Genomic DNA, 26,455 nt, shown 5'->3' with positions numbered 1-26,455 from the left:
TAAAATATAATAGTTGGACCTGAGAGTTCCTCTTCTTAATGCTTCATACATTTCACAGTAAGGAGAATAAAAAGGGAATTAAGGGCATAAGGTCAGATCAGGCTTGCAGGAGTGAGAGGGTGAGCTTTAGACTAACTCAAATCAAGGGCTTATGGCCATCCCTGTCACTTAAACAGCCATGGAAAAGTTTGTCACATCATTAAACTCTCTGAGAGAGCCTCAGGCTCTTTAACTGTGAAGGGAGTTTGACAAGCCCTGTCTGGAAGGACTGGTGGCATGTGGTGGTAACTGTAAAGCATCTGCCACAGTGCCTGGCAGGCACCAACCATATCCCTCCCTTCTCAGGACCCGTGGCTATACTTTGCAACGAAGATCTCACCTCCCTTAGGCCTGATATAGGGCTTCCCTGATGGCTCAGCAGGAAAGGATCTGCCTGAGATATAGGAGCTGCAGGAGACGCAGACTCAGTCTCTGGGTCAGGAAGATCCCCTGGAGGAGGAAATGGCAACCCAGCCTAGAATTCTTCCTTGGAATATCCCATGGACAAAGGAGCCTGGCGGCCTACAGTCCATGGAGTCACAAGAGAGTCAGACATGACTTAGCAAATCAACAAGAAGAAGAAGGCCTGGTATAAGAAGAAGGCCTGGTATAATAGGTGAGGGAGAGCCTTGCCTGACAGTCTTCCCCTGAGCTTTCTAGAATCACATCAAAGGGGAGGGCATGGCTCTCCTTTGTTCCCTCTATTCAGGGATGAGTAGACCCCTCAGTCTCCACTCGGGCTTCACAATTTGACTTCTGGTGGGGCCTGGGGAATCCCTTCCTTCTTGACCTGAGGCCTGTCTCCTCATAGTAAGACCGATACCTCCCTGTGAGCCTGGAGGAGGAAGTAAGAGTGGCCTTATCTAGCCACCCCTACCCATGGTCTCACAAGAATGAAAGCTGTGGCAAGCTCCTTGGGAATGACAGACAGTTCTTCTCAGGGGCTCAAATCAGGGTCCCAAATTTGACTCTCAGCCAAGCCCAAGACTCCCCCTTCTGTTGACATGGGAACACCACCATCAGACCAAACCTTAACTTTCCTGCTACTCCTCCGTCATAGCTGAAGTGCCCCTTGGCCTGGTAAATCTGCCTGAGGCCTTCTAGGCTGAGAGTAGGGAACATACTGTGTGGCCATCCTGGTATTTGTGTTCCCACATTCTTTGCTGTCCTCACTGTCTTGGAAAGAACCTGGAAATATTCCCCAACTGGAAACATTCCCTGACTTGCCTTAAAGCTTCTCCACCCAGGCCACTAGTTTCCTGATCCCTGAGGAAGAAGAGGAGTTTGCCTCATAGTCCCACCACAGGCCATGGTCTTCTGAGGTTAACAGGAGTGGAAGTAATATGTTCTGCCCCCACTGTTTTGAGGCTAGTGGTGTTTTCAAGAATTCAGGGTCCTTACCTTGACTTCTGGCACAACATGGAAATCATCCTTCTGCTGAGCTTTGGCTGCTCCCTTTGATCAGGATGAGGTTCCTTACCTCCATGTGATCCTCTGGGAGGAAGTGAGTAGGACTCACCATGTCACCAGGCCTAAGTGGCACAGTGAAGGGAGTTTGACACACCTGAAGAATAAGTGAGGCTATGCTAAGGCTAATAGGCTAAGCCCACCAGTTCTGAATTCCTCTGTGTCTGAGATCAGAAGGGAATGCTGTCCCAGTGACCACCATCCCCCATATTCTTAGGTGTTGCTCTCCTCAATCCTCCTACCTGGGGCCCTCATCTTGCTTTCTGTGTCTTGGATTAAAGGTCTTTGGGGAAATTCCACATGTCTACAAACTCCTGAGCTATGTTTGCTCTGCAGTGCTACAGAGAATGGGTCCCTGTCCCAGGAGTGACGGGAGATGGAGAAGCTATAGTCCAAGGCGGGAGTCCCAGGACAGGTGGCAGTCCTTTAGGGAAAAAAAAGTAGATCAATCTATCTCATCAGCCAGGTGAAGATTCTCATGTCATTTCTGTTCTGATAGGTTTACTTTCCACAGGGAAGAGACTGTAAGGATGATATGGAGACTCCTTGCTCTTCAGAGGTTATCTAACATGGCCAATGTACATGCTTGTACTGTCCCTGAATATTGTTTCATTCGCTTATCTATGAGTAATGAATAAGGGATACATATCGTTGGTTAAGTATATCTGGTATTCTTACTGCTCTGGCTACACATTTCAATCTAGTAGCTTGAGCATGAGGGCATTCTTTTCTATCACCTAGGACAAATTTTGGAGTACTGAGAAAAGCACTGAAATAAAAGATACAGGGTGGGGACTTTCCTGGTGGTCCAATGGCTAGGACTCCAGGCTCCCAATGCAGGGGGCCCAGGTTCGCTCCCTGGTCAGGGAACTAGACCACACGTGCAGCAACTAAGATCCAGCACAGCCTAATAAATAAATAAATGATAGATATATAAGGAAAAGGAAATGTCAAATGTTAAAAGGACTTGTTAAAGAACAAAGACAAGGGTATGTCTCAGGTTGTGAGGAGAACAACAGTATGAGTGCTAAAGTACTGTAGCTGCTACTGCTAAGTCGCTTCAGTCGTGTCTGACTCTGTGCGACCCCATAGACGGCAGCCCACCAGGCTCCCCTGTCCCTGGGATTCTCCAGGCAAGAACACTGGAGTGGGTAAAGTAGTGTAGAGCAGGAGTCTATTGCCAGCTGTCATTTACCAGCCCTATGTATTTCAGCACAAAACCAAACCGTAACTCTATGAGCCTTGGGCTCTCTCCTGTGAAGTAAGTTCGATAAGCCCTTTCTTGTCAGATTGGTGGAATATAAGTATTTATGGAAAGCTTCTGTCACGTCACCTCTTCTATTGAGAAATTAGGAGCAACAGCAGTTATTACTATGATTATCTTGACCTCAGATGTTACATCAGCTGGATTTTTTTTTCAATCTATCAGATGTCAGGAACTATGCAGTGTTCCAAGTGGGGAAAAAAGAGACCCAATCTCCCAAATCAGCCAAAATTCCGCTTAGGAATGAAACCAAAGTAATATGTTCTCTCCAATCCCTCTTTACCCTGCTTCTTTCTTGTTCTTCCTGAAGTAGAGAGTATCTCAGCCTCTTCCATACAATGACAGCATCTCTGAGAAACTATAATGAGTGGACAGAGGCTAGGACTTTTTTTGACTAAACATCACCAGTAGAAGCATGAAGACTTCTTAAGAGCAGATTGTCAATGTTTGTGTAAAAGAAGAGCCACGAATAAATCATTTGCTATAATTTATATTCTCATTCTTGAAAACCATAAACCATAAGTAGAGGCAAGTATGTGTCTTTTACATTTACAAAAAGGGAGACTAAGCAGAGAGTAAAGCCAGCCAAAATCTGAAGACATTTCAGCTATCTCCCTAACAATGTATCAATGTTCTAAGCCTCTATTAGTGTGGTGTCTTTCACATTTCTAAGGACACTCTCATCCTAAAGTGCTGTTATTCTCATCCTGGATCACAAAAGTGATGTGAGGATTTCCAATACTTATTTGAGAAAACAAAATTCTTACTCCTAAATTTGACAAACAGCAAAGTGTGTGTGACCCATGTTATTCATATACTTATATCATGACTCTAAATGACCTTTCTGTTGAAAAGTTTTAACAACTGAAAATTGGGGGAAATAAAGACAACAAGTTACTGATGCATATCAGGAACACAGGTTGACCGGCTTGTCCAGCCACAAAGTGAACAACAGGCTTCAGATCACACTAGGGGCGAGATGAGCGGCTGGATGCGGCCCTGGGGCGTGCAGTGGCTGAAGCAGAAGGGCCAGCGCTGGCTGAGGCAGCAGTGCCAGGCCTGACTGTGGCAGAAGTGCCAGCAGAGGCTGAGGCAGCAGTGCCAGGCCTGGTTGAGGCAGAAGTGCCAGCCCTGGCTGCACCTCTGGCTCCGGTGCTCTCTACTTCCTCTCTCCAAGCCTCTTCATATTGCGGCTGCAAGGCAGGATGGACCGAATCCTTGACCTTGGCCAAAAACTGCAGGACTTTCATCTTGCCCGTTTCTGTGAGCGCTTTAGGACCACACAGGAACTCATATCGAGGGGGATCGCTGCCGGGCACCTGGCGGTACTCCAGGTACTCTTCCCGCACCAGATCTTCTGTGATGAGCTTCCTGGGCTCTCCAAAGATGAAGTGACTTCTTCCATCATAGATGCCCAGCATATTCAGGAACTTCCAGATCTTCTCCTCAGGGGCGTGGTTGCCATTCAGGTAGATGACACCCAGCAGAGGCATCAGAAGACCATTCTTTGGCAGCCCCCGGTCACCTCTCATAGACTCACTGGCGCTGAGATCTAGGTGGCTCACCAGGGTATAGCAGTGACTGTTGGGTCTGACTTCCTTCAGCACCAGGCCAAACACCAGCTCCATGCGCTCGGAGGCCCTGCTAAGGATCTCAGGGAATTGTTCCTTGTACCTTCTATTAATTTCCTGCAGCATTTCGGACCTCTTAATGAGCTCCCTCATCTTATACTTAAACAGCATGTACTGCACCAATATCTCTGCCTTCCTGGTCAGAAGATCTCTGTGAGAGCTCGCAGCAGCAGCTGAGGCTTGGGAGGAATTTTCACCTTCCTGAACTTGTCCCTCGGCAACTACACCAGATCTGGCGCATGCTGTGCCAGGCACTGCAGATCTTGAGCGTGCTATGCCACCGACACCAGATCTTTTACATATAGCACCTGCAGCAGCACTGGTGGTGCCTTGGGCTCCCTGAGGCTCCGTGGCGGTGCCAGCAGCAGACCAGCTTGAGGGAGTGCTCTCTGAATCAGGAGGGGAAGAGGAGGTGGTCTCTTCTCCCCTAGATGTGGTAGCCTGATCATGAAGACCCTGGGTCTCAGCTCGGGCCTGGTGACGTTTCTCACGAGCACAGTGCTTACTCTTCTGCCCATGGGGCATGATGGCTGTGGCCAGGAACCGCAGGCAGGAGTCTGGGCCAATACACAGGAGATTCAGGCACCTGGAGGATGGAGAAAGAGGTGACATGAGCACCTTAAAACAGGGAGACTCTTACTTGGCTTAATCAAAGGCCGCCTCTGCAGGTGTCCTTGAGGACACTGCTCTAGGAACCCACAAGGCTCCTGTTTTCCTGCACAGCCTGTTCCCACAGAATCCCACAGAGGAAGAACAGAGGCCTTACTTTTCCTCTGCATCCTCTCAGCCCTCCTCTGGATTTACTCAGGTGACAGCAGGTGCCAGCAGTGGGGTTTTCTAAGTTCTACTTCAGTATTATCACGTCAAGTCCTGGCGGAGCCTTGGCACCCTTCCCTCTGCTACTCTGATGTAGACACTTCAGACCTCCCCATGATCCAGAGGTAAGTGAAGGAATGCCTCATACCACCTCCCTGCCAGGAGATAGATAACCAGTGCTGAGAGCTCATTAGGGTCTTTTCTATCCTGAGTTCACTGGGATCATCATTCAAGGTCCTTACCTTGGCTCCTTAAAATGTTGGGCACCATTATACATTTGTGGACTGGTGTCTGCACCTTCAGACTAGACATTTCCCCTCCTGCAGACTTCGTATAGAACAGTAAAGAAGGGGCTCAGCCTCACAGCCCTTCCCTGAGATTTCCTGGGCTGAAATCCAAGGGTGGGATGGATGCACTGAGTCCTCACTCAGGTTCATCAATTTAGCTCCCAGTAGAGAAGCTTGGAGAAGGCAACGGCACCCCACTCCAGTACTCTTTCCTGGAAAATCCCACGGATGGAGGAGCCTGGTAGGCTGCAGTCCATGGGGTCACTAATAGTTGGAAACGACTGAGCAACTTCACTTTCACTTTTCACTTTCATGCATTGGAGAAGGAAATGGCAACCCACTCCAGTGTTCTTGATTGGGGGATCTCAGGGGCGGGAGAGCCTGGGGGCTGACGTCTATGGGGTCACATAGAGTCGGACAGGAATGGAGTGACTTAGCAGTAGCAGTAGAGAAGCTCAACTTTTTCCTGAAGTGATGACTGCTTGATAGTAAAAGCCAATCACTCTGTGTCCCAAAAGCAGGAAGTGAAGATGACCATATCTTACCAAACATGGTCTCCTGAGAACAAAATCTGGTGCAGGCAGGTTGATGTCCCTGTGAACCCTCACAAGATCCCAATTCAAGGTCTAAAATATTTTTTTGCTTCTGTTTTCTCCTATACGTCTTTTTGAAAATAATTTTTTTACAATATTAATTCATAATAGTGTACCAGTTTCTGCCACACATCAATATGAATCAGCCATAGGTACATCTTATGTCTCCTCCATCTTGAAACTCCCTCCCACGTCACACCCCTCTTAAGATATCAGAGTGCTGGCTTTGAGCTCCCTGGTCATAAAACTATTTTCCACTGGTTGTCTATATTCCATATGGTAATGTGCACGTTTTCAGTGTTACTCTCTCAATCTGCCCCTCCCTCTCCTTCCCCCACTGGGTCCACCAGTCTGTTCTCTATGTCAGCATCTCCAGGCTGCCCTGCAAATAGGTTCATCAGTACCATCTTTCTGGATTCCATACATATGCATTAATATTTGATATTGGCTTTCCTCTTTATGAATTAATTCACTCTGCTTACAAAAACTAGGAATAAAACTACCACATGAGCCAACAATCCCACTAGTGGGCGTATACCCTGAGGAAATGGGGATGGAAAAAGACACTTGTACTCATCTTCACTGCAGAACTGTTTTCAATAGCCAGGACACAGAAGCAACCAAGCTCTACATTTGACTCATGACAGGGTCTAAGGTTTCTCCCTCTGCTGACCACTCCATTCAGACCAAGACCCTTACTTCCCCATTAGCGTGCAGTGGGGACAGACATGTATTCTTGAGGTCTCCTAGGGATGACGACAGGGAGATGTGGTCCGAATGACGGGTGTGGAACATCCACAGCCTCCAAGGTTCTCACCATCCACCAGGACACCTGAAACCTTCCCTTGTCAACCTGAGGCTGCCCCCACTGACCTGGTCTCTCACTTCCCTGAGACGTCCCAGGAAGTGTCATGTCAAAACGCCTGATTCTCCCAGTCCTCAAAATAGGACTGGCGCCTTATGTGACTCCATTTCTTATGGGAGGAGCCTCCATCCTCACTCAGCGTCACAGCCATTAATATTGGGGACCAGGTCTCTTTGTTGAACTGGGTTTATTCCATTACAGCAAGGCTCTCACTTCCCCAAAACCACCTCCAGTGGACACCAGGGGGCACCAGAGTTGGGCAGCTCTACCCAGGGCCTCCTAGAGCCCAGTACAGGGGAGCCGCTCAGAGTGGCCCCCTTGGCGGTGTCGAAGTCTGCTCATCAGCCCTCAGGGCTTTCATCTAGGTCCTAGAGCTCCTCCGGGGGTAGAATCCGGGCCTACCCCCACAGACCAATGCCTTAGCCTGAGACACTCTAGACCACATTCAGCCGATAGCTCTGAGGGACTCTTAAGAGCCATATCACAGGGGTGGGATGTGGATGGGTCACTTTTATTACTGGGAGGGTTGGGAAAGTCCCTTCAGCTCCATTCAGGTTCTCACCTTGGTTCCGGACGAGTCCTGAACTCTAAGTCTCCGCCATACGGTCACCGCGGCTACCAGTCGATCTGCTGGGTTTCAAAGCAGAAGTGGAGGGGAGCTGCATAAGGTCCTACGTGGGGTCTCCCAGTGATGACAGCAGGGGCAGCATGCTATGGGAACACCAGTAGCTCAATATTCATCCGTCCCTGGGTACTCCTTGTGCGGTGTATCAGAGCCCAGGATGCCCCCTCCTATGAACCCGAGTCTTCCAGCTCCCAAACAAAGCCCTCGCCTTCCCAAGTCCCTAGTGGTGGGAGGCCAGCTGTGCTCTGAGCATCTCTGCTTGTCAGGTGGGTTGCTACTCTGTGAGCCTCCTTCGTTGGGGTAGAGATCCTCTCACTAGCACTGATGGTCCCCACCTTAAGTCTGGTTATGGTCAAGACACCCCCATCTGCAGATCTGGGTTCTGATCTGGCTAGAGGAGACTCAGCCCTCCCTAAGATCACACAGGTTGAATGAGCGGACCACTCAGAAGGAGCTCCTGTGGGCTTCTCAAGGCTAAGAATTTACAGAATTCTGTTCGGCTCCCTCTGCAGGGGTCCCCGCTAACACTCAGCATCGCATGTGAAGTCCTCCTTGGATTCAGGTCCCTCCCTCTGCGAAACTGCAGCTGATTGTATTAGAGGTCTCACCTCGCTAAGACTTCCTAGACTGAAATCAACCTGACATCTGTGCCCAGAGCTTCCTGGGGACCACAGCATCAGTGATTTTCCAGGGCCTCCTTTTATAGTGTGTGCTACTGTGAGTACACTTTCAGGTCCTCACATTGACACATGACGAATCCTGTAACTCTACTCTCTGTTTTATGAAGCTTCTTGTCTTACATCAAAGTCCTAGTCTCCTGAGAATTCCAAGTTGGAAGTCAGGATGATCTTCATGTGATCCTAGTCCATCAGGGCTTCTGAGAATAGACAGTGGGGATGCAACTTGAGTCATTCTGATTCCTCTTGCTTACCATCCTCAATGTATCTACCACAGCCTGGGACTGCTCCGTCTACTGAGCTAAGATTCCTCTTCTTAGTCTTTGGGTGACCACTATATTCAGGGTTGATTATCTCCTTAGTCCCCCTTTATGGAGGTTCTCATATCAGCTTCTGTCCCTTGATTAAAGTCTTCCTGGGGAATGCATATTCCTACAAACAGTGAGCAGTTACCCTATAGCAAATCTTGGAGAAAATGGGTCTCAGTCACAAAAGTGATGTAAGATTAGGAAAATGCAGCAGAAATTAAGGAGCTCAGGACAGATGTTATGATGTCAAAGAGATAGAGGTGATATATTCCTGCTCTTTAGCCAGATTTAGGGTGTGTGCTTAATCGCTCAGTCATGTCCCACTCTTTGTGACCCCATGTACTGTAGCTCGCCAGGCTCCTCTGTCCATGCAGATTCTCCAGGCAAGAATACTGAAGTGTGTTACATGCCCTCCACAGAGATTGTGCCCAACCCAGAGATTGAACCCAGGTCTCCTGCATTGCAGGCGCATTCTGTACCATCTGATTCACCAGATTTAGGGTAGTTCTAAAATATTTACTCTTGGCACCTCCCTGTTGGTCCAGTGGTTATGCGCTCCCGATGCAGGGGTCCTCAGTTTGATCCCTCGTCAGGTAACTTGATCCCACATGCCACAACTAAAAATCTCACATCCAACAACTAAGAGTTCTCGTGCCACAACTAAAATCTCACATTCCACAACTAAAGAGCCTGCATGTGGCAACAAAGATTCCCAGTGTCCAAACTAAGACCCAGAGCAGTCAAAAAATAAATAGAAATAACTATTTTTAATTAAAACAAATAAAATGTTTACTTTCTACATAGAAGGATAGCGCCAGATAATCTTGTAAGCCCTCGATCACTTGAGGGTGTCTGAATTTCCACATGGAGGTGATCATTTGCTAACTGAGCATTATCTCCTTCTCTCCTTTATTCACACCTCTTAATTATTTTGGTGTTTGTATTGCCTTGGCTATGTATTTCATCCCAGTGTTTTCGTCACAGTGTCCCTCTTTCTGTCACTCAAGATACATGTTGGAGTGTTAAAAGACAGTGAATTAACTGACTCATGAGCACCTCAGGCTGGGACAAGTGGAAGGGTACATGCTGTGGTTAAATTCAGACCAGCACTCTAGGCCCAGCTCTGACTCTTATCAGTTGTGAGGACTTGGGTCCATCCCCAAACTCGGGGAGCCTCCGGTGAAGTGGCTTTTGTAGGGCTAGTGGCATGTAGCTAAAGCACCTGGCACACTGCCTGGACCACACTGAGACTTTACACAATATCTGTTTTTACTATGATTATGATCATTTTCATCCTGGAGGATACCACCGACCCTGAGGAATCTTTTAAATCCAGGAGATGTCAGAGAATCTGTGGCATTCTTGGACATGAAACACCAAATCAGTCCAAAATGCTGTTTAGAAAGAATCTTTCATTTCCACTACTAAATCGTATTTTGAGTGTGGGTGTAGTTTTTTAACTGAATGAAATTTAAATAATCTAGAATTTGGTTCTAAAACTCACTCTTTCTTCCTTCCAAGCTGCTCTTTCATTTAAACAACTTCTAGAGAGTTGCCTAGTGGCCCAGTAGCTAAGTGGCTAAGAATCTGTGCTCCAATTGCAGGGGGCCTGGGTTACACCCCTGATCAGGGAACTAGACCCCACACACCACAAGTAATAGTTCACATGCCACAACTAAAGATCCTATATACCAGAACTAAAACATTCCTCATCCTGGAACTAAAGAACTCTCAGGGTGCAAGGAAGATCAAGGATCCTGGATTCCAAAGATAAGACCAAGCACAGCCAAATAAATAAGTAACTAAATAAAATAAGCCCCTACCTTCATCAATTTCACCATCACATCACCTAAAATATACTCATCTCATACACTTTGTGGAATTATCAACACAGCCAAAACCGCTGAATGGAATGCCCTTTCAATAAAATGAGCTCTGTTTCTACGACTCACAGCAGAGTGTCAGCCCACTGGCTTCTGAGTTTCCGGTTTCATTCTATTATATTTATTTCACAGAATCTCCTTGGAGATGATGTGCATGAGACATCTAGGTTGTGCACTGCGTTCACGGGCACTGGGACAGGAGCACAGGGCACATTCCATCCCCTCCCCAGGGGGGATTTCTCTCTGGTCTACTCAAGTTGCTGTTTAGTCACTCGGTCGTGTCTGACCCTTTTCTATCCCATGGACTGAACAGATTGCTCTGTCCATGGGATTCTCCAGGCAAGAATACTGGATTGGGTAGCCATTTCCTCCTCCAGGGGATCTTCCTGATCCAAGGAATGAACCCACATGTCCTGCATTGGCAGGTGGATTCTTGACCACTGAGCGGCCTGGGAAGCCTGATAATTGAAAAGTAATTGTTCAGGAATTGTTCCATTCCAGTCTTAAGTCTGTCAACTTTGAGACCCACCATCTGAGGGTCTGGCCTCTATTTAGTATTTCCACAGCCTCCCCGGTGGGCTCAACATGTAGCCTAACTTAAAATTACCTCCCAGGGACATTTATTGTCCTAAAGTCTCCAAGTGCCTTGCCTCAGTGTATTTACACTAGACTCCTCATGAGGAAGCCCTCAATCCCCTCACCTCCTTACACCTCATTTTTATTGGGCCCCTAGATCTTTGTTCATGAGCTACTTTATATGAATTGTTCTCTTAGACTCTAGAATTCTATAGGAAATGGTTTGGTTTATTTTTCTTAGCATCCCCAATACTACTCAGAAGCCTCCAAAGAACAGATGCTAAATTGCTATTTGAAGAATTACAGTGAAAGTGTGCAAGAAGTAAAGTTTACTGGGTTTTCACTTCTCCCACATTCTTAAATAAGCTAAGCCAATCCAGGTATATACACTTCAGTTTTACAAAGAAAGACTAAAAGGAATAAAACAAACCAAGAAGTGAATACCTCTCAAGACTTTTTTTTCTGTATCTGATAATCACACAGACTTCACTGTGGAATAATTTCCATTTTTGCAAAAAATCCATATTTAAATATCATGTTTTCTTATTCTGAATGACAAGAAATGATTCAAGGATTTCAGTCTGTGCTATGTATTATGAAAATTCTTATTTTTCAACTTGATAATCTGCAGTACAAGGGGGAGCTGTGCCATTAGTATACTTAGACTCTGAAGCTAAACACGTCTTTAATTAAAAGGAATGACATTTAAAAACAGAAAAAAGAAAAACCTCTAATTTTTGCATATTGTATAGGATCACAAATACATTATATGCTGTGTTTCCATGAGAAACACCTTGGCCCTCTGCTAGTTGGAAGATTGCTTGCTTTCTTGAAATGCAATGTGAAGTATCTGCTCAGACTTCACTAGGGGTGGGAGGAGCTTTGGACATGCTCTGGAAATTGCACTGGCCCTGGCACCATAGGAGCCCTGGCTGCAGCTCTGGCTCTGGCTCTCTCTTCTTCAGCTCTCAAAGCCTCTTCATACCAGGATGCGAAGGCACTGCACTTGGTATCATTGACATTAGCCCCAAACTCCCACATTCTTTTATATATCTATATCTATCATGGAAGCACTCCATATTACTTTACAAAGATCATGCTCATTATTTTTTATAGCTGTATAGTACTCCCCTCTGTGGATATATATCATGTTCCTTCAGTTAACATGTTCATGGATATGTAAGTATTTTCATAAAGTTGTGGATGTCTCTTCAGGGTTACTTTCTGAAAACTCTAATTACTGGCTCAAATGTAAAAGCATATTTAGTTTTCTGATAATACCAAGTTGTGTTTAGGCTCTAATCTTATTCTTTGACATGTTGCTGTCAAAGAATGAGATTAGTACATTCTCTAACACTATATACAAAAATAAACTGAAAATGGATTAGAGACCTAATATGAGTGGAAACTATAAAACTCTTAGAAGGCACTATGAGTGGGACATTCTTTGATATAATTCATAATAATATTTTTTTTGGATCTGTCTCCTTATGCTAGGAAAATAAAAGCAAAAATAAATAAATGAGATGTATTTAAAGGTAAAAACTTTTGCACAGCAAAGGAAACCATCAGCAAAATGAAAAGACAACCTACTATATGGGAAAAAATATTTGCCAATGATATAACCAATAAGGGGTTAATATCCAAAATATATGAACAGCTTACATAACTCAACAGTTTAAAAAAAGAATTAAAAAAATGGGCAGAAGACTTAAATACACATTTTTCTAAAGAAGACATACAAATGGCCGAGAAGCACATGAAAAGATGTTCAACATCGTTAATCATCATATGAATGCAAATTTAAACCACAATGAGGTATTATCTTATACCTATCAGAAGGGCTATCATCCAAAAAGAACAGAAGTAACAAATGTTGATGAGCATGTGGACACGATCTGTACACTGTTGGTGGGAATGTCAATTGGTGCAGCCACCATGGATAACAGTAAGGAGGGTCCTCAAAATCTAAAACCATAACTAACACATGACCCAGAAAACCCACTCCCGGGTGTATATCTGAAAGAAAAAAAAAAAAAGAACCCACTAATTTGGATGGTCTCCGTCAGGTACTCGATGCTTGTCTGAGTCTAAGGGTTTCCACTGCTCATCTCCCCTTCCCCTCCAGCCTCATCTACTCTCTGCCAGTGACCCCACCCCAGTCCAACCTCCCTGTTTATTAAGAAGGCACCTGTGTGAGCCAGTGTGAGATGAAGAGGTAGTCCTTCCCAGCCACCAGATAGTCAGGAGTTTTGGCCGGACCTTCACACACTGATAGTGAGGAGTCAGACAAAAAGCACAGACTGTGGCGCTGAAATGGATTAATAAGGAACTTAGTGAGGTGGCCAGGGACCCTCCAGCACAATATTCTACAGGTCCAGTTGGGGATGATACATTTCACTGGGAAACCACAATTATGAAAAAGAACGGCAGCCCATATTGAGGCAGTGTATTCTCTGTGCCAATTCATTTCCCTAAAGACTACCCGTTCACACTACCTAAGGGTGCATTTGCAACAGAATTTATCATCCAGACATGAACACTAATGGCAGCACTAGGTTCGCTACTCTAAGCTCACTGTGGTCTCTTGCTTCCATGATTTCTACAGTTCTGGTATCCATTTGCTCCCTGCTATGTGTTTCGAACCCCAATGACCCCCTCCCTAGTGCCAGAGGTTGCATAGATCTATAAAACAGACAGAGATGAGTACAACAGAATTTTTCAGGAATGGACTCAGAAGTATGCCATGTAATGCTAACTTAAAGTCAGAATAACCTGCATTAAAGCTTGAATAAACTTTAAATTACTGTTTAAAATGAAAAAAAAAATCCACCAATTCAAAAATTCCATGCACTCCAATGTTCATAGCAGCATTACTGACATTTGCCAAGGTACAAAAGTAATCTATATGTATACAACCTACACACACACACGTGCGTGTGTGTGCATGCATAATGGAATATTACTCAGTCATTAAAAAGAATGAACTTTTGCAATTTTTCAACAACATGTATGGAGTTGGAGGGTATTATGCTATTAATTCGTAAATAGTTGGACGGTATTAATGAAATAAGTGAGATAGAGGAAGACAAATGCTGTATGATACTACTGACATGGAGAATTTAAAAAATAAAAGACTAGGGGAATGAAGCAGACTCACAGATATAGAGAACAAGCTAGTGGTTACCAGCGGGGAGTGGCAAGCAGGAGGTGAAGGGCAGGGACAGAAGACTAAGAGGTGCAAACTAGGATGTATACAATAAGCAACAAGGATATATTGTACAACAAAGGGGATATAGCCAATATTTATAATAACTGTAAATGGAACATAACCTTTAAAGACTGTGAAGCACTTTGTTAATCATCTGTAATTTATAAAATATTTTACATCAACTATGAAAATGAAGTGAAAGTATTAGTTGCTCAGTCTTGTCCAACTCTTTTTGACCACATAGACTGTAGCATACCAGGCCCCTTTGTCCATGGAATTCTCCAGGCAAGAATACTGGAGTGAGTAACGATTCCCTTCTTCAGGGGATCTTCCTGACCCAGGGATTGAACCCAGGTCTCCTGCCTTTCATGCAGATTCTTTGCCATCTGAGCCACCAGGGAAGCCCACATCAACTATACCTCACTTTAAAAAAATCTACCCTCCCAGGAACTTTCACATATACAATACAGTATTATTAACTATGGGGTTCTCTGGTGGCTCAGCAGTAAAGAATCTTCCTGTTGATGCAGGAGATGAGGGTTTGATTCCTGGGTCAGGAAGATCCCCTGGAGAAGGACGTGGCAACTGAATCCAGTATCCTTGCATGGAAAATTCCCTAGACAGAGGAGGCTGGCAAGCTACAATCCATGGGGTTGCAGAGAGTAGGAAACCACTTGGCGACAATGATTAACTAGTCACCATGCTGTACATTATATCTCCAGGACTTCTTTATTTTGTACATGAAAGTTGTGAACGTTTATGCCGTTTGGCCACGTACACCCATTTCATCCATCCTCCAACCCCCACTTGCGGCAACCACTAATCTATTCTCTGTGAGTTCATTTTTCAAAAATCTTCACACATAAGTGAGATTATATAGTATTTGTCTTTGTCTGACTTATTTCACTTAGCATAATGCCCTCAAGGTGCAACTGTGTTGCTGCAAATGGCCAGATTTCCTTTTTTTTTATTGGCTAAATAATATCTGAGTGAGGATGAGAGTGTGTGTGTGTGTGTGTGTGTCTATGTGACACTATCTTTATCCATTCATCCATTAATGGACAGTTATGTTGTTTTCATAACTTGGTTATGGTAAATAATGTTTCAATGAACATGGGGGGTGCAGATATCTTTTCCAGGTGTTGGCTTCATTTCTTTCAGCTAAATTTCCAGGAGTAGACTTGCCAGATCACATGGTAGTTCTATTTTCAATTTTTTTATGAGCATCTATACTATTTTCCATAGTGGCTGCATCAATTTACATTTTCATAAACCCACATTTTCTTTAATAATTTAAGTATATCCGAAATGCAAAAGTTATATATGCTTCTAAATTTAAAAGGTATGTATCTTTGAAATTTAGGAATGAGAGACTGAATACAGTAAGCTAGACCCATAACTGAACCACTTTAAATTTTTTTTCTCTTCTTATCCTATCTTAGTGTGGGGTTTTTCACATTACCAAGGATACCCCTATTCCAATGCCATGTAATGTTGCTCTGGATCACACAGATGATTTAAAATTTTTCAGTTTGTATTTCAGAAAGCAAAATTCTTATTTCTAAGTCTGGTAAACAGCAATAAGTGTGTGACCCCATGTCATTCATAAGCTTATGATCTGAATCTAAATAAACTTAGTACTGAAAAGAAAATCACTTGAAAATTACCGCCTCACCCCCCGCAAGAAAAGGATAAGTCAAAAAGTTATTGACGCATATCAGGAACACAGGTTGACAGGCTTTTCTGATCACAAAGTGAAGAACAGTTTCAGACCACACTAGAGGTGAGACGAGTGGCTGGATGCGGCCATGGATTGGGCACTGGCCACAGAAGGGCCATCACTGCCCGAGGTAGAAGTGCCAGCCCTGGCTGCAGCCCTGGCTCCAGTGCTCTCTACGTCCTCTCTCCAAGTCGCCTGATAATGGGGGCAGGAATGCAGTGGGGACAGTATAGTTGACCTTGGCCAAAAACTCCAGGGCTTCTACCTTGCTGGTTTCCATAGCGGCTCTCAGACCCCACAGGAGTGCTCTCGTATCCCCCCATAGCGAGGGGGATCACGGCCAGGCAGGGGGATTGTGACCAGGCAGTGTGAAGAGAAATGAATTGACAATATGTCAGCCTCAGACTGGGAGGAGTGAAGCATTATGGACTCTAGAGCAATTCAGACCAGGCTCTACACTCAGTTCCGTCATTTTATCAGCCTGGAGAATAGAGGTTCTTTGTCTGCTAAGTGAATTTGATAAGCCTTGTCTAACAGAAGTATCAGAACATATGTAGCTTGTGCAAAGCACCTGGCACTGCAGCTGGCAAAGTTTAGGTGTAATGATGCTTATTTTCACACCAGAAGAAAATCTATGGGAATTTCTACCTTCATCTATGGGAATTTTTCTTTACCCAGGAGAAACTAGAGACTATGTGGTCTTCTAAACAAAGAAAGCTAAGTCAATCAAACTGCTGCTTAGCAAGAAACTGCAGGGCTTCCCCAGTGGCTCAGTGGTAAAGAATCTACCTGACAACCAGATGTCAGTTCAATCCCTGGGTTGTGAAGATCCCTTGGAGAAGGAATTGGCAATCCACTCCAGTATTCTTGCCTGGAAAGTTCCATGGACAGAGGAGCCTGCCAGGCTACTGTCCATGGGCCCACAATGAGTCAGACACGACTTAGCAACTAAACAAGTAATCCTAAGTAAATTTTCTCTATCAGAGAATATGTTATTGAATTTAGAGGCAAGTGTTTTACCAGGATGCAATGCAAAACCTTATAGAATGTGTGTCAAGGACCAGTAATTCCCCTGCCTCCCAAAGCCCTCCCGACAAAACACCCCGATTTTCATGTATTTCACCACCACTAAAATCTAGCCCCGCTCAGGAGGTCTACTAGATTACACTCGAGATACCCTCATGTTTGGAGTGTGCTGGGGCTTCTTCCGTTCAGGGCCCAGAGTGCCAGTACGGTGACGTCTCAACATCCCATCACAAAGGAGAGAGTAATATGCATCAAACACCTGGTTTGTGGACTGTGTTCACCTGCACTGGGGCAGGAGCACTGGACACCATCTGTTCTTTCCCCCAGGTGGAGATTCCCTCTGGTTGACTCTCAATCTCAGGGTAACCGTTCAGGGAAGCTTCTCATTTGTCTCAGCCTCCCAACTTTGAGGCCCACCATCTGGGGATCTGGGCCCGGCTCACCATTATCACAGGTTCATCCAGCCCACCACGCAGCCAACTTAAAATGACCTCCCAGGAAGGAACAGGAAGACAAAGAAGATGTATATTATGATTAGCTTTCCAGCCCCACCTTAGCCTCTCACAACTTAAAAGGTTGGGAGTGTTGGTCGAACGCAGTGAAATAGTTGCCTCAGGCCTGACTAGGGGCTGGAGGGACTGCTAGACGTGACTTTGGAGCACACACTGGCCTTGGCAGGACTATAAACCCTGACTGCAGCTCGGGCTCTCTCGTCATCCTCTCTCAGAGCCTTTTCATAATCGGGTGGGAAGGCACTGGGGGTGTTACCATTGACCTTGGCCAAAATACCAAACCTCAAAGTTTTCGTTTAAGAGAATAAAGGCTGAGAGAATTTATACCTCACTGCTCTCATCCCAACTGCCTCCCCAGCATCCTCCCTGATTTTTGTCACTTGTCTTAGATCATCACACCACCTTCCTTATGGAATCACTGCTCATATACACAAGACATCTACAGGCAGGTACAGGGTCTCCTTTATCTTTGCATCACCCCACCAGCACAGAACCTTCTGAAGAGCAGATGCTCAAGTAAAGATGGGAATAAAGGAGCCACCAAGCAAGGAATGTAGTTTCTTATTGTTTTTATTGGCATTCATGAATAAGCTAACAACATCTAAATATATCGCTAAGGGTACTACTGAATGTTATAGAGAGATAAAGGTGAATAACATAAATCAAAACTTGACTACAGCTTACTTCGTTTTCATCTGTTTTAAAACTACAACGTTCTTTCACATTTCCAAGAAAATTACTATTCCAAAGCTATGTTATCTTGTTCTGGATCCCCAAAAGATGAAGGATTTTCTGAATTACACTACACAGTACCAAAACTCTTACTCTTAGATCTGACAGACAACAACAAATCTGTGATCCATGTCATTCGTAAATTTGGATTCTGAATCTAAACAAACATGCTAGGAAATGAAACAACGTTTGAAAGGTAATAGTGTAAAACAGGAACACAAAGAAGATACGTATTGACATTTCCAGCCCTACTTTAGCCTCTCACTTCTTGAAAGGTTGGCAGTATTGGTCAAACAAAGTGAAGCTGCCGCCTGAGAACTCACTGGGCACTGGACGGATCTCTGGGTGGGACCCTGGAGCGGGCAGTGGCCCTGGCAGCACCACGAGACCTAACTAGAGATCTGCCTCGGGATCTCTTCTCTTCTCCCAAAGCTTCAGCATAATGGAACAGGAAAGCACTGGGGATGGTACTACTGATCTTGGCCAAAAACTCCAGCACCTTCATCTTGCTGGTTTCAGCGTAGGCTCTTGAGCCCCATAGGAACTCATAGCTCAGGGGATCGCTGTCGGGAATCTGACGATACACAAGGTAATTCTGCTGCACCCACTCTTCCGTGATGAGCTTCCTGGGATCCCCAAAGATTACATGCTGCTTTCCATCATAGATGCCCAGAACATTCAGGAACTCCCAGACATCAGCCTCAGAGGCGCGGTTGCCATTCACGTAGATCACATTCAGCAGAGGCATCAGAAGCCCATTCTTCGGCACCTCACAGCTGCTGCTCAGCACCTCATCACTGATGAGGCCTATCTTGCTGACCACGGTGTAGGAGTAACCATTTGGCTTGACTTCCTTCAATTCAAGACCGAATGCCAGCTCCATGCATTTAGCTGCTCTCCTGAGGATCTCGGGGAAGCGTGTCTTGTACCTTTTGTGAAAAAGATTCAGCATATCTATCTTCCTAATGGGCTCTTTCATCTTAAACTGATCAAGCAGGAAATTGACCAACACTCCTGCCTTCTCGGTCAGAGGATCTAGAGGAGCGGTCTTAACAGAGGTTGAGGCCCGGGAAGAATTTTCACGTTCCTCAACTTGGCCCCTGCCACGTGCTTTAGATCTTGGGCATGAAGCCCCTGCAACAGGAGAGCTAGTGGCTGCAGCTCCCTGAGGCTTCTGGCCCGCACCGGCAGGTGGGGAGCCTGGGGGCGTACTCCCAGAAGTAGGGGTGGGGGTGGCAGCAGCCTGAGCATTCCCGAGATCCTTGGTCTCCATGCGTGCCTGGCGGCGTTTCTCACACCCACGGTGCTTGCTCTTCTGCCTGCGAGGCATTACTATCAGCAGGCACAGCTGGCAGGGAAGCAGGCAGGCAAGTAGGTGATGCTGGAACCTGGAGAAGGGAAGATGAGTCGATGAGCTCCTTCAGCATGGAGGGAATAAGGCTGGTCTGCCCGTTTCCTTGAGAGCCCTACTCTAGGAACCGCTGGCCTCTTGTTCTTGGTCAGCCTATCCCCTGAGAACCCTGTGTAGAAGTGAGAGCGTGCCAGCCTCAGGCCACAGCCTGCCTGTGGCTGCCTCCAATGACAGAAGATCCTGGGAGTGGGGCCCTTTCTGGGTCCCTTCTTTCACACACACAACTGTCACATCAGCTCTTAGTGGGGCCGGGACCCCTGCCATGTGCTGCTTGAAAGGCGACACCTCAAAGCTCCCTGGGACCCATGAGAAGGAGCCAAGTCATGGACACTGTAGGGGTGGATGGCACTGGCAGTTCTGGGGGCCTGCTCTGTCCTGAACTCGGTTCTCCACCATTCAGGGTCCTCATCTTGTCAACACCAAGGGTGTGGGCCCCTCCCTCCTGCCTCTGGTGCTGCCCCTTCAGGTGAAGAACCTCATCTCCCTTAGAAATGACACAAAGAAATGAGGGGCCTCAGCGGAGGATCAGGCAAGACTCTAGTGTTTGTTTGATTAGCTGCAAGGGGGAGCGTGCTACCTTCAGTCCTCATTTGCAGTCCCCACTTTGACTCCTGGGAGAATCTGGGGGCTCCTTTCTCTCCTGGCTTGAGGACCTTTCTTCACAGCAAGGCCAACAGCTCCCTAAGATCGAATGGGGAAAGCCAGGGTGGCCTTACCTGGCCCTACCGCCCACGGTCTCTGGGGCCTGAAGAACTGCAGCAGGAGGTTGAGGCCCTGTAATGGGTGCTATTCATGCAAGGTCCCCAGATTTTACTCAGGGGAGAGTCTAAGATTCCTTCCTCTGCTGACTCATTAGACTAAGACCCTCACTTCCCTGTTAGCTGTGAGTGATGCACACACACTTCTGCCCGCCATGTATGCCTGGGGGCACCAAGGAGTGAGTGCGAGGAATTCTGGGAGTTTCCCACAGTCCTCAGCATCTTCTCTGTGAGTCCTGGAAAATGTTAGAAATTCTCCCTCTGCTGACCTGAGCACGCTGAGGTTCCCAAGGTGAAATAAAGTGTGAGCCACCTCTAGTCATCCCTGTCCCTGACCTCCCTGGGATGGCAGCAGGGGCTGGACTCTGTGGGACTTCACTGTTCTGTCATCACTGGCCCCTTTCGTCCTCACTTGGATGTGATTTATGTTCCTCCCTTAGTCCACACTGAGTTTTCTGGCCTCAGATCAAGGCCCACATCTCCCTGAGTTCCTGGGGCTGAAAGTGAGGGGTGACATCTGGCAATCTCTGCCTGAGGTGCCCCAGGGCAGACAGGGACTGCGACTTTGCAGGCCCCCACTGCTTTGGGTAGGTGCTCAACTAAGTCATCTCTCTAGGTCTTTATCATGACTCTGTGACTCCTGGCAAGACCAGGAAATCTCTGTCTCTTCTTGAGATCTCTCCCCTCCTACTAAGTCCCCCATCTCCCTGAGACCCACTAGAAAGCAGCGACATTTTCCCGATCTCTAGCTACAGCTGTGTGTGGACTCCTCATGCGGACAGTCAGGAAGAGATTCTGCACTGCCCTCTGTTGTCGCGGGGTAGCTGGATGGTCCCTCATTCTTAGGTCCTCTTCTAGGCTCCTGGTAATAGCTGCAAATGCTCCAGTGGCGGACCTGAACCCATACCCCCATCAACGAGGTTCCTCATCTCCCTGCGAGGCTCTGCGCAGAAGCAAGTGGGGGTCATCTGATCCCCATGCCTGGGTCTCCCAGGTCTGAGAGGAGTGATGTACTATGTGGTTCACTTCCTTCTGGGTGGGGTTCTCACATGTTTCATTCAGTGTTACCACTGTGACTCCTTTTAGGAACCGGGCTTCCTCCCTATGTTGAATGAGGCCTCACCCATCAGCGTCAAACCTGAATATCCCTGAAACCATCCTTGGAGAAAATGAGAGGGCGTCTCTGCTGAGAGCTCTAACCCAGCTTCCCAGGGCGACGGCAGAGCTGGCCACTCTGTGTGGGCTCCTCTGTGCTGGGGGAGTCAGTTGTCTCCTTCCTTATATAGAATTGGTGCTTCAACATCTCTCACGGCCTAGGACTCCTCGTTTTCTCCTAACCTGGGCAGGCAGACCTGAAACCAAGGCCCTCATCTCCCTCAGACCCCACAGGCAGAAGTCAGGGGCACCAGAACTGGCCAAGCTCTGCCCTGGACCCCAGAGCTTGACACCTGAGGGGGCATCAGATGTGGCTCTCTCTACCGTGTATGGATCTTCCCCTCGACACCAACATCCTTCCTGGGACTCTGCCTTCTGCAGACCTGAGCCAAGACCCTGTGAAAAGTCTTCGCCTTTCCCGGACCCAAGCTGACCGAGTGAGCCACATTCCACCAAAAATTATTTGGGGCTATGCTGCTAACCAAAAGGGCAGCACTCTCGACCCCCACCCCCTGCCCCAGTTCTGGAGTCAGGGTTCCCCTCAGTCCTCACTCAGGATTCTGGCCTCCAGTTTGGGTAGGGTTTGGGGTCTTCCCTCTGCTGACCTGAGTCTGCATGCCCCAGAGCAAAGCTCTCACCTCCCTGAGTGCCTAGAGGAGATGCTGGGGGCTCCATATCCAGCTACCTTGTTTGGGGATGCCCAGATCTGAGAGCGGGGCTGCTCCTTAGTGCAGCAATCCGCTTGGATGCCAGCCTGCTGACTAGCACTGAAGGTCCTAGCTTGACTCCTTCTAAGGCTGAGACTCCTCCCTATGCCTAATGGGTTACCTTATCTATCATTCTATGTCTTTATTTATTTACCTTTCACACCCATTGCTTTTTATTATGTAACTGGTAGTTACATCTTAACCTTTCTCACCTATTTCTCTTCTCCCCCACGCCCCTAACCCTAACCCCCATCAACCATCTGTTTTTTCTCTCTTGCTTCTACAATTGTTTCTGTTTTTCAGATTCCTCACAGAAGTGAAATCATATAGTATTTCGTTTTCTCTGACTCATTTCACTAAACATACATAATACCCTCTAGGTCCATATCCTTTTATATAAAGGCCTTTCTCTACCTGAACGTCCCTTATCCACAACGCCTGCCAGCCCCCGCACACCATGCAAAAAATGACGGGTTCTCTCAGCCTGAATTACTCTATGGTAATTTGGACCCCTATGGACCCCTATGGGGTCCAAACCTTCCCATTCTAATGCCTAATGATCTGAGCGGGAGGGGATGTAATAATAACAGAAATAAAGTAAACAAATGTATGCGCTTGAAGCCATCCTGAAACCATCCCCTTTAGCCTACCCTACCCTACCCCTCATGCCACCCACCTCCTTTGTCCACGCATCACACCCATCCCACACTGCAACCCCACCCCATGCAAAAATTGTACTTCCAAGAAACCGGTCCCCCAGCTGCCAAAAAGATTGGGGCCCACTACTGCCGCGGCACTGGCAGGGCCATTAGGTCGGCTGGGAATGGGCTTCTGTTGCATGGCCACCACTTGGAGGAGGATACGCCCTGTGGAGCACTGGAAAGCCCCCATCTTTTTCACCTGTTGAGGGGCAAATACCACTTTCCAACGCATAAAAGAAGTCCATCCTCCTTCAACCAAAGCCGCCCCAGGCCGGCCACCGGACCCTCCACGTTGTGGCAACAAGATGGCCCCGTTGGCCCGCAAGCTCGGGACAGGCCTATGTTACACTTGCAGATTGCAGGGGGTGGGATGCGGTTGGGGTCCTTTCTTACAGGGAGGGGTTGGGAAATTCACTTCAGCTACACTTCAGGTTCCTCACCTTGGCTCCGGACGAGTCCAGCACACAATCTCCGCTGAACAGACGCTGCAGCTACCAGTCGCGCTCCTCGCCTCGGAAGCGGAAAAGAAGAGCCCTGCATTACGTTCGTACGTGGGGTCTCCTAGGGGCGGGGGCAGGGGCAGGAGGCGGGGGCGGGGCGCTACAGAAACCCGGTAGGCTCAATATTCATCCAGCCCTGGGTCCTCCTTGTGCAGTGTATCAGAGGCCCAGGACACCTCCTTCTATGAACCCGAGTTCTCCAGCTCCCAAACGAAGCCCTCGCCTTCCCAAGTCCCTAGTGTCGGGAGTCAGGGTGCTGCTCTGAGCATCTCTGCTTTCAGGAGGGGCGCCACTCTGTGAGCCTCCTTCGTAGGGGAAGAGACCCTCTCACTAGCACTGATGGTCCTCACCTTAAGTCCAGTTATGGTCAAGATGCCCCCCTCTGCAGATCTGGGGTCCGATTCTGCTAGAGGAGGCCCTGTCCTCCTTAAGATCACACAGGTTAAATGGAGGGGCCCACTCAGAGAAGGTAGCTCTTCTGGGATCTCTCAGCGGCTAAGAATTTAACAGGAAATCTTGTTTGGCCTCCCTCTCCAGGGGTCCTGCTCTAAACACTCAGCACGCATGTGAGGTCCTTCTTGGGTTCAGGTCCCGTCCCTCTGAGAAACCGGCAGATCCTATTTAGACAAGGCCCTTCACCTCCGCTGAGACTTTCCCAGACTGGGAAATCAACCTGACATCTGTGCCCAGCGCTTTCCTGGGGACCACAGCATCCAGCGATTTTCCAGGCCTCCTTTTATAGTGTGAGCTACCATGGCGATTCAGCTTTCAGGTCCTCACATTGACTCATGACGAATCCTGTAACTCCACTCTCTATTTTATGAAGCTGCTTGTCTTACATCAAGGTCTAGTCTCCTGAGAATTCCAAGTGGGAAGTCAGGTGATTGCTCATGTGATCGTAGTCCATCAGGGCCTCTGAGAACAGACAGTGGGCATGCAACTCTAGTCCTTCGGATTCCTTTTGCTCACATACTACATCTACTACCAAACCTGGGTCTCTGCCTTCTACTGATCTAACATTCCTCTTCTTAGTCTTTGGATGACCACTATATCAGCAGGTGATTGTCTCCTCAACCCTCCTTCATGGAGGTTCCCATATCAGCATCTGTCACTTGATTAAAGGCTTCCTGGGAAATGCATATTCCTACAGACATTGAACAGTTAACCTCTAGCAAATGTTGGAGAAAACAGGTCTTGGTCCCAAAAGTAATCTAAGATTTAGGAACATGCAGCAGAAATCAAGGAACTCGGAAAGATGTTATGCTGTCAGAGAAAAAGAGCTGATATATTCCTTCTCTTCAGCCAGATTAGGGGTGTCTGCTTATTTGCTCAGTCATATCTGACACTTACAACACCATGGACTGCCAGCTGCCAGGCTCCTGTGTTCATGGGGATTCTCCAGGCAAGAATACTGGAGTGGGTTGCCCTCCTCCAGGGGATCTCCCCAACCCAGTGATTGAACTCAGGTCTCCTGCATTGCAGGCAGATTCTTTGCCTATGCTGAGCCGCCCGGATTTATGGTTAGTTTAAAAATCTTTACTTTCAGTAACCCTCCTGTTGTTGGTGAATGGTTAAGACTCTGTGCTCCCAATGCAGGGGGCCTGGTTCAAATCCCTGGCAGGTAACTGGATCCCACATATCACAACCAAGAGTTCATGTGCCACAACTAAAATCTCACATGCCACAATAAAGAGCCTGCAGACATGGCAGCAAGGTCCTGAGTGTCACAACTAAGACCCAGCACAGCCCAAGAATAATGAAAAAAATATTTTTAGTACAAATATAAAATATTTACTTTCTACATAGAAGGATAGCACCAGATAATCTTGTAAGCCCTTGATCACTTGAGGGTATCTGAATTTTGCACATGCAGATACCATATGGTTACTGAGCATTATCTATTTGTCTCCTTTATTTATCACTCTTAATTATTTGGTTATGTGTTATGTAGCAGTATTGATGGGAAAGGGAGTTTGGGGGAGAGTGGACATGTGCATATGTGTGGCTGAGTCCTTTCACTGTCCACCTGAAACTGTCACAATATTGTTAATTTGCTATTCCTCCACACACACACACACATACACACACACACACAAACTGTGCTTCCAGTGCAAGGGGTGTCAGTTCAAACCCTGGTTGGGGAATTAAGATCCCATGTGCCACATAGCAAATCAATCGATCAACAAAAGATCATCAAAGAAAAAAGTGATGGGGATCCGTGAAAGAAATAATTGATAAGCTAGATTCCATTCTCTTTAAACTTCTGCTCTGTAAAAATACACCATCAAGAGAACAAGATGAGCCATAGTCTGGGAGAAAATATTTGCAAAAGATATATCTGATGAAAGCTCTAATCTAAAATATACAAAGAATTCTTAAAATTCATAAGAAGAAAACTAACATCTAATAAAAAATGGAGAAAAGATATGAATAGATACATCACCAAGGAAGAAACACAGATGTCAAACAAGCATATGAAAAGATGCTCCACATCATATACCATTATGGAACTGCAAATTAAAAAAAAACAAGCAGATACCACGACATGCCTTTCAGAATGGCTAACATCCAAAGGACTGAAAACACCAAATGCTGGTAAAGATATGAATCAACAAGAACTCTCATTCCTTGGTGGTGGTGATGCAAAATGGGAGAACCACTTTGGAAGACAGTTTGCAAGTTTCTTAGTAAACTATACACATTCAACACTGCTGGTAGGAATGTAAATTGGTACAGCCAGTATGGAAAACAGTATAGGGGTTCGTCAAAAAATCAAAATATCACATAATACTTTCCGCAATTCCACTACTATCCACAGGAACTGAAATCAGGACCTTGAAGAGCGCTCTGCACTCCCATGTTCACTGCAGCACTACTCACAATAGTCATGACAGGGAAGTTGCCTACCTGTCCAGTGACAGATGAATGGATAAATAAGTAAAATATACATACAATGGAATATCATTCAGCCTTAAAAAGAAGCTAACCTGT

At 46.6% G+C, this 26,455-nt stretch overlaps 2 protein-coding genes and 1 pseudogene across 2 annotated transcripts; 1 reads left to right on the top strand and 2 right to left on the bottom strand.

The window, feature by feature from the left end:
- Positions 1-3,235: 3,235 nt before the first annotated feature.
- Positions 3,236-6,601, bottom strand: LOC786820 (melanoma-associated antigen B4-like). Its single transcript, XM_024989153.2, has one exon. It carries the CDS (start codon positions 5,011-5,013, stop codon positions 3,739-3,741), a length of 1,275 nt encoding a protein of 424 aa, XP_024844921.2. The 5' UTR covers positions 5,014-6,601; the 3' UTR covers positions 3,236-3,738.
- Positions 6,602-12,969: 6,368 nt separating this feature from the next.
- On the top strand, positions 12,970-13,852 carry LOC112445678 (ubiquitin-conjugating enzyme E2 D3-like; annotated as a pseudogene).
- A 4,204-nt stretch (positions 13,853-18,056) lies between these two features.
- LOC112441486 (melanoma-associated antigen B1) lies at positions 18,057-23,491 on the bottom strand. The gene is made up of 2 exons (XM_024989152.2): positions 23,405-23,491; positions 18,057-19,620 (listed from the first exon to the last, which is right to left on the bottom strand). The coding sequence occupies exon 2, from the start codon at positions 19,560-19,562 to the stop codon at positions 18,552-18,554; it is 1,011 nt and encodes a 336-aa protein (XP_024844920.1). The 5' UTR covers positions 19,563-19,620; positions 23,405-23,491; the 3' UTR covers positions 18,057-18,551.
- Between the last annotated feature and the right edge of the window lie 2,964 nt (positions 23,492-26,455).

Source organism: Bos taurus, unplaced genomic scaffold (assembly GCF_002263795.3).
Source record: "Bos taurus isolate L1 Dominette 01449 registration number 42190680 breed Hereford unplaced genomic scaffold, ARS-UCD2.0 Leftover_ScbfJmS_2420, whole genome shotgun sequence".
Lineage (NCBI taxonomy): Eukaryota > Metazoa > Chordata > Mammalia > Artiodactyla > Bovidae > Bos > Bos taurus.
This window is presented reverse-complemented; position numbering and strand designations above follow the sequence as displayed.

What these genes read in the sequence shown, in the direction of transcription:
- LOC786820 (XM_024989153.2), bottom strand. Translation starts at nt 5,013, where the DNA reads ATGTCACCTCTTTCTCCATCCTCCAGGTGCCTGAATCTCCTGTGTATT.
- LOC112441486 (XM_024989152.2), bottom strand. Translation starts at nt 19,562, where the DNA reads ATGCCTCGCAGGCAGAAGAGCAAGCACCGTGGGTGTGAGAAACGCCGC.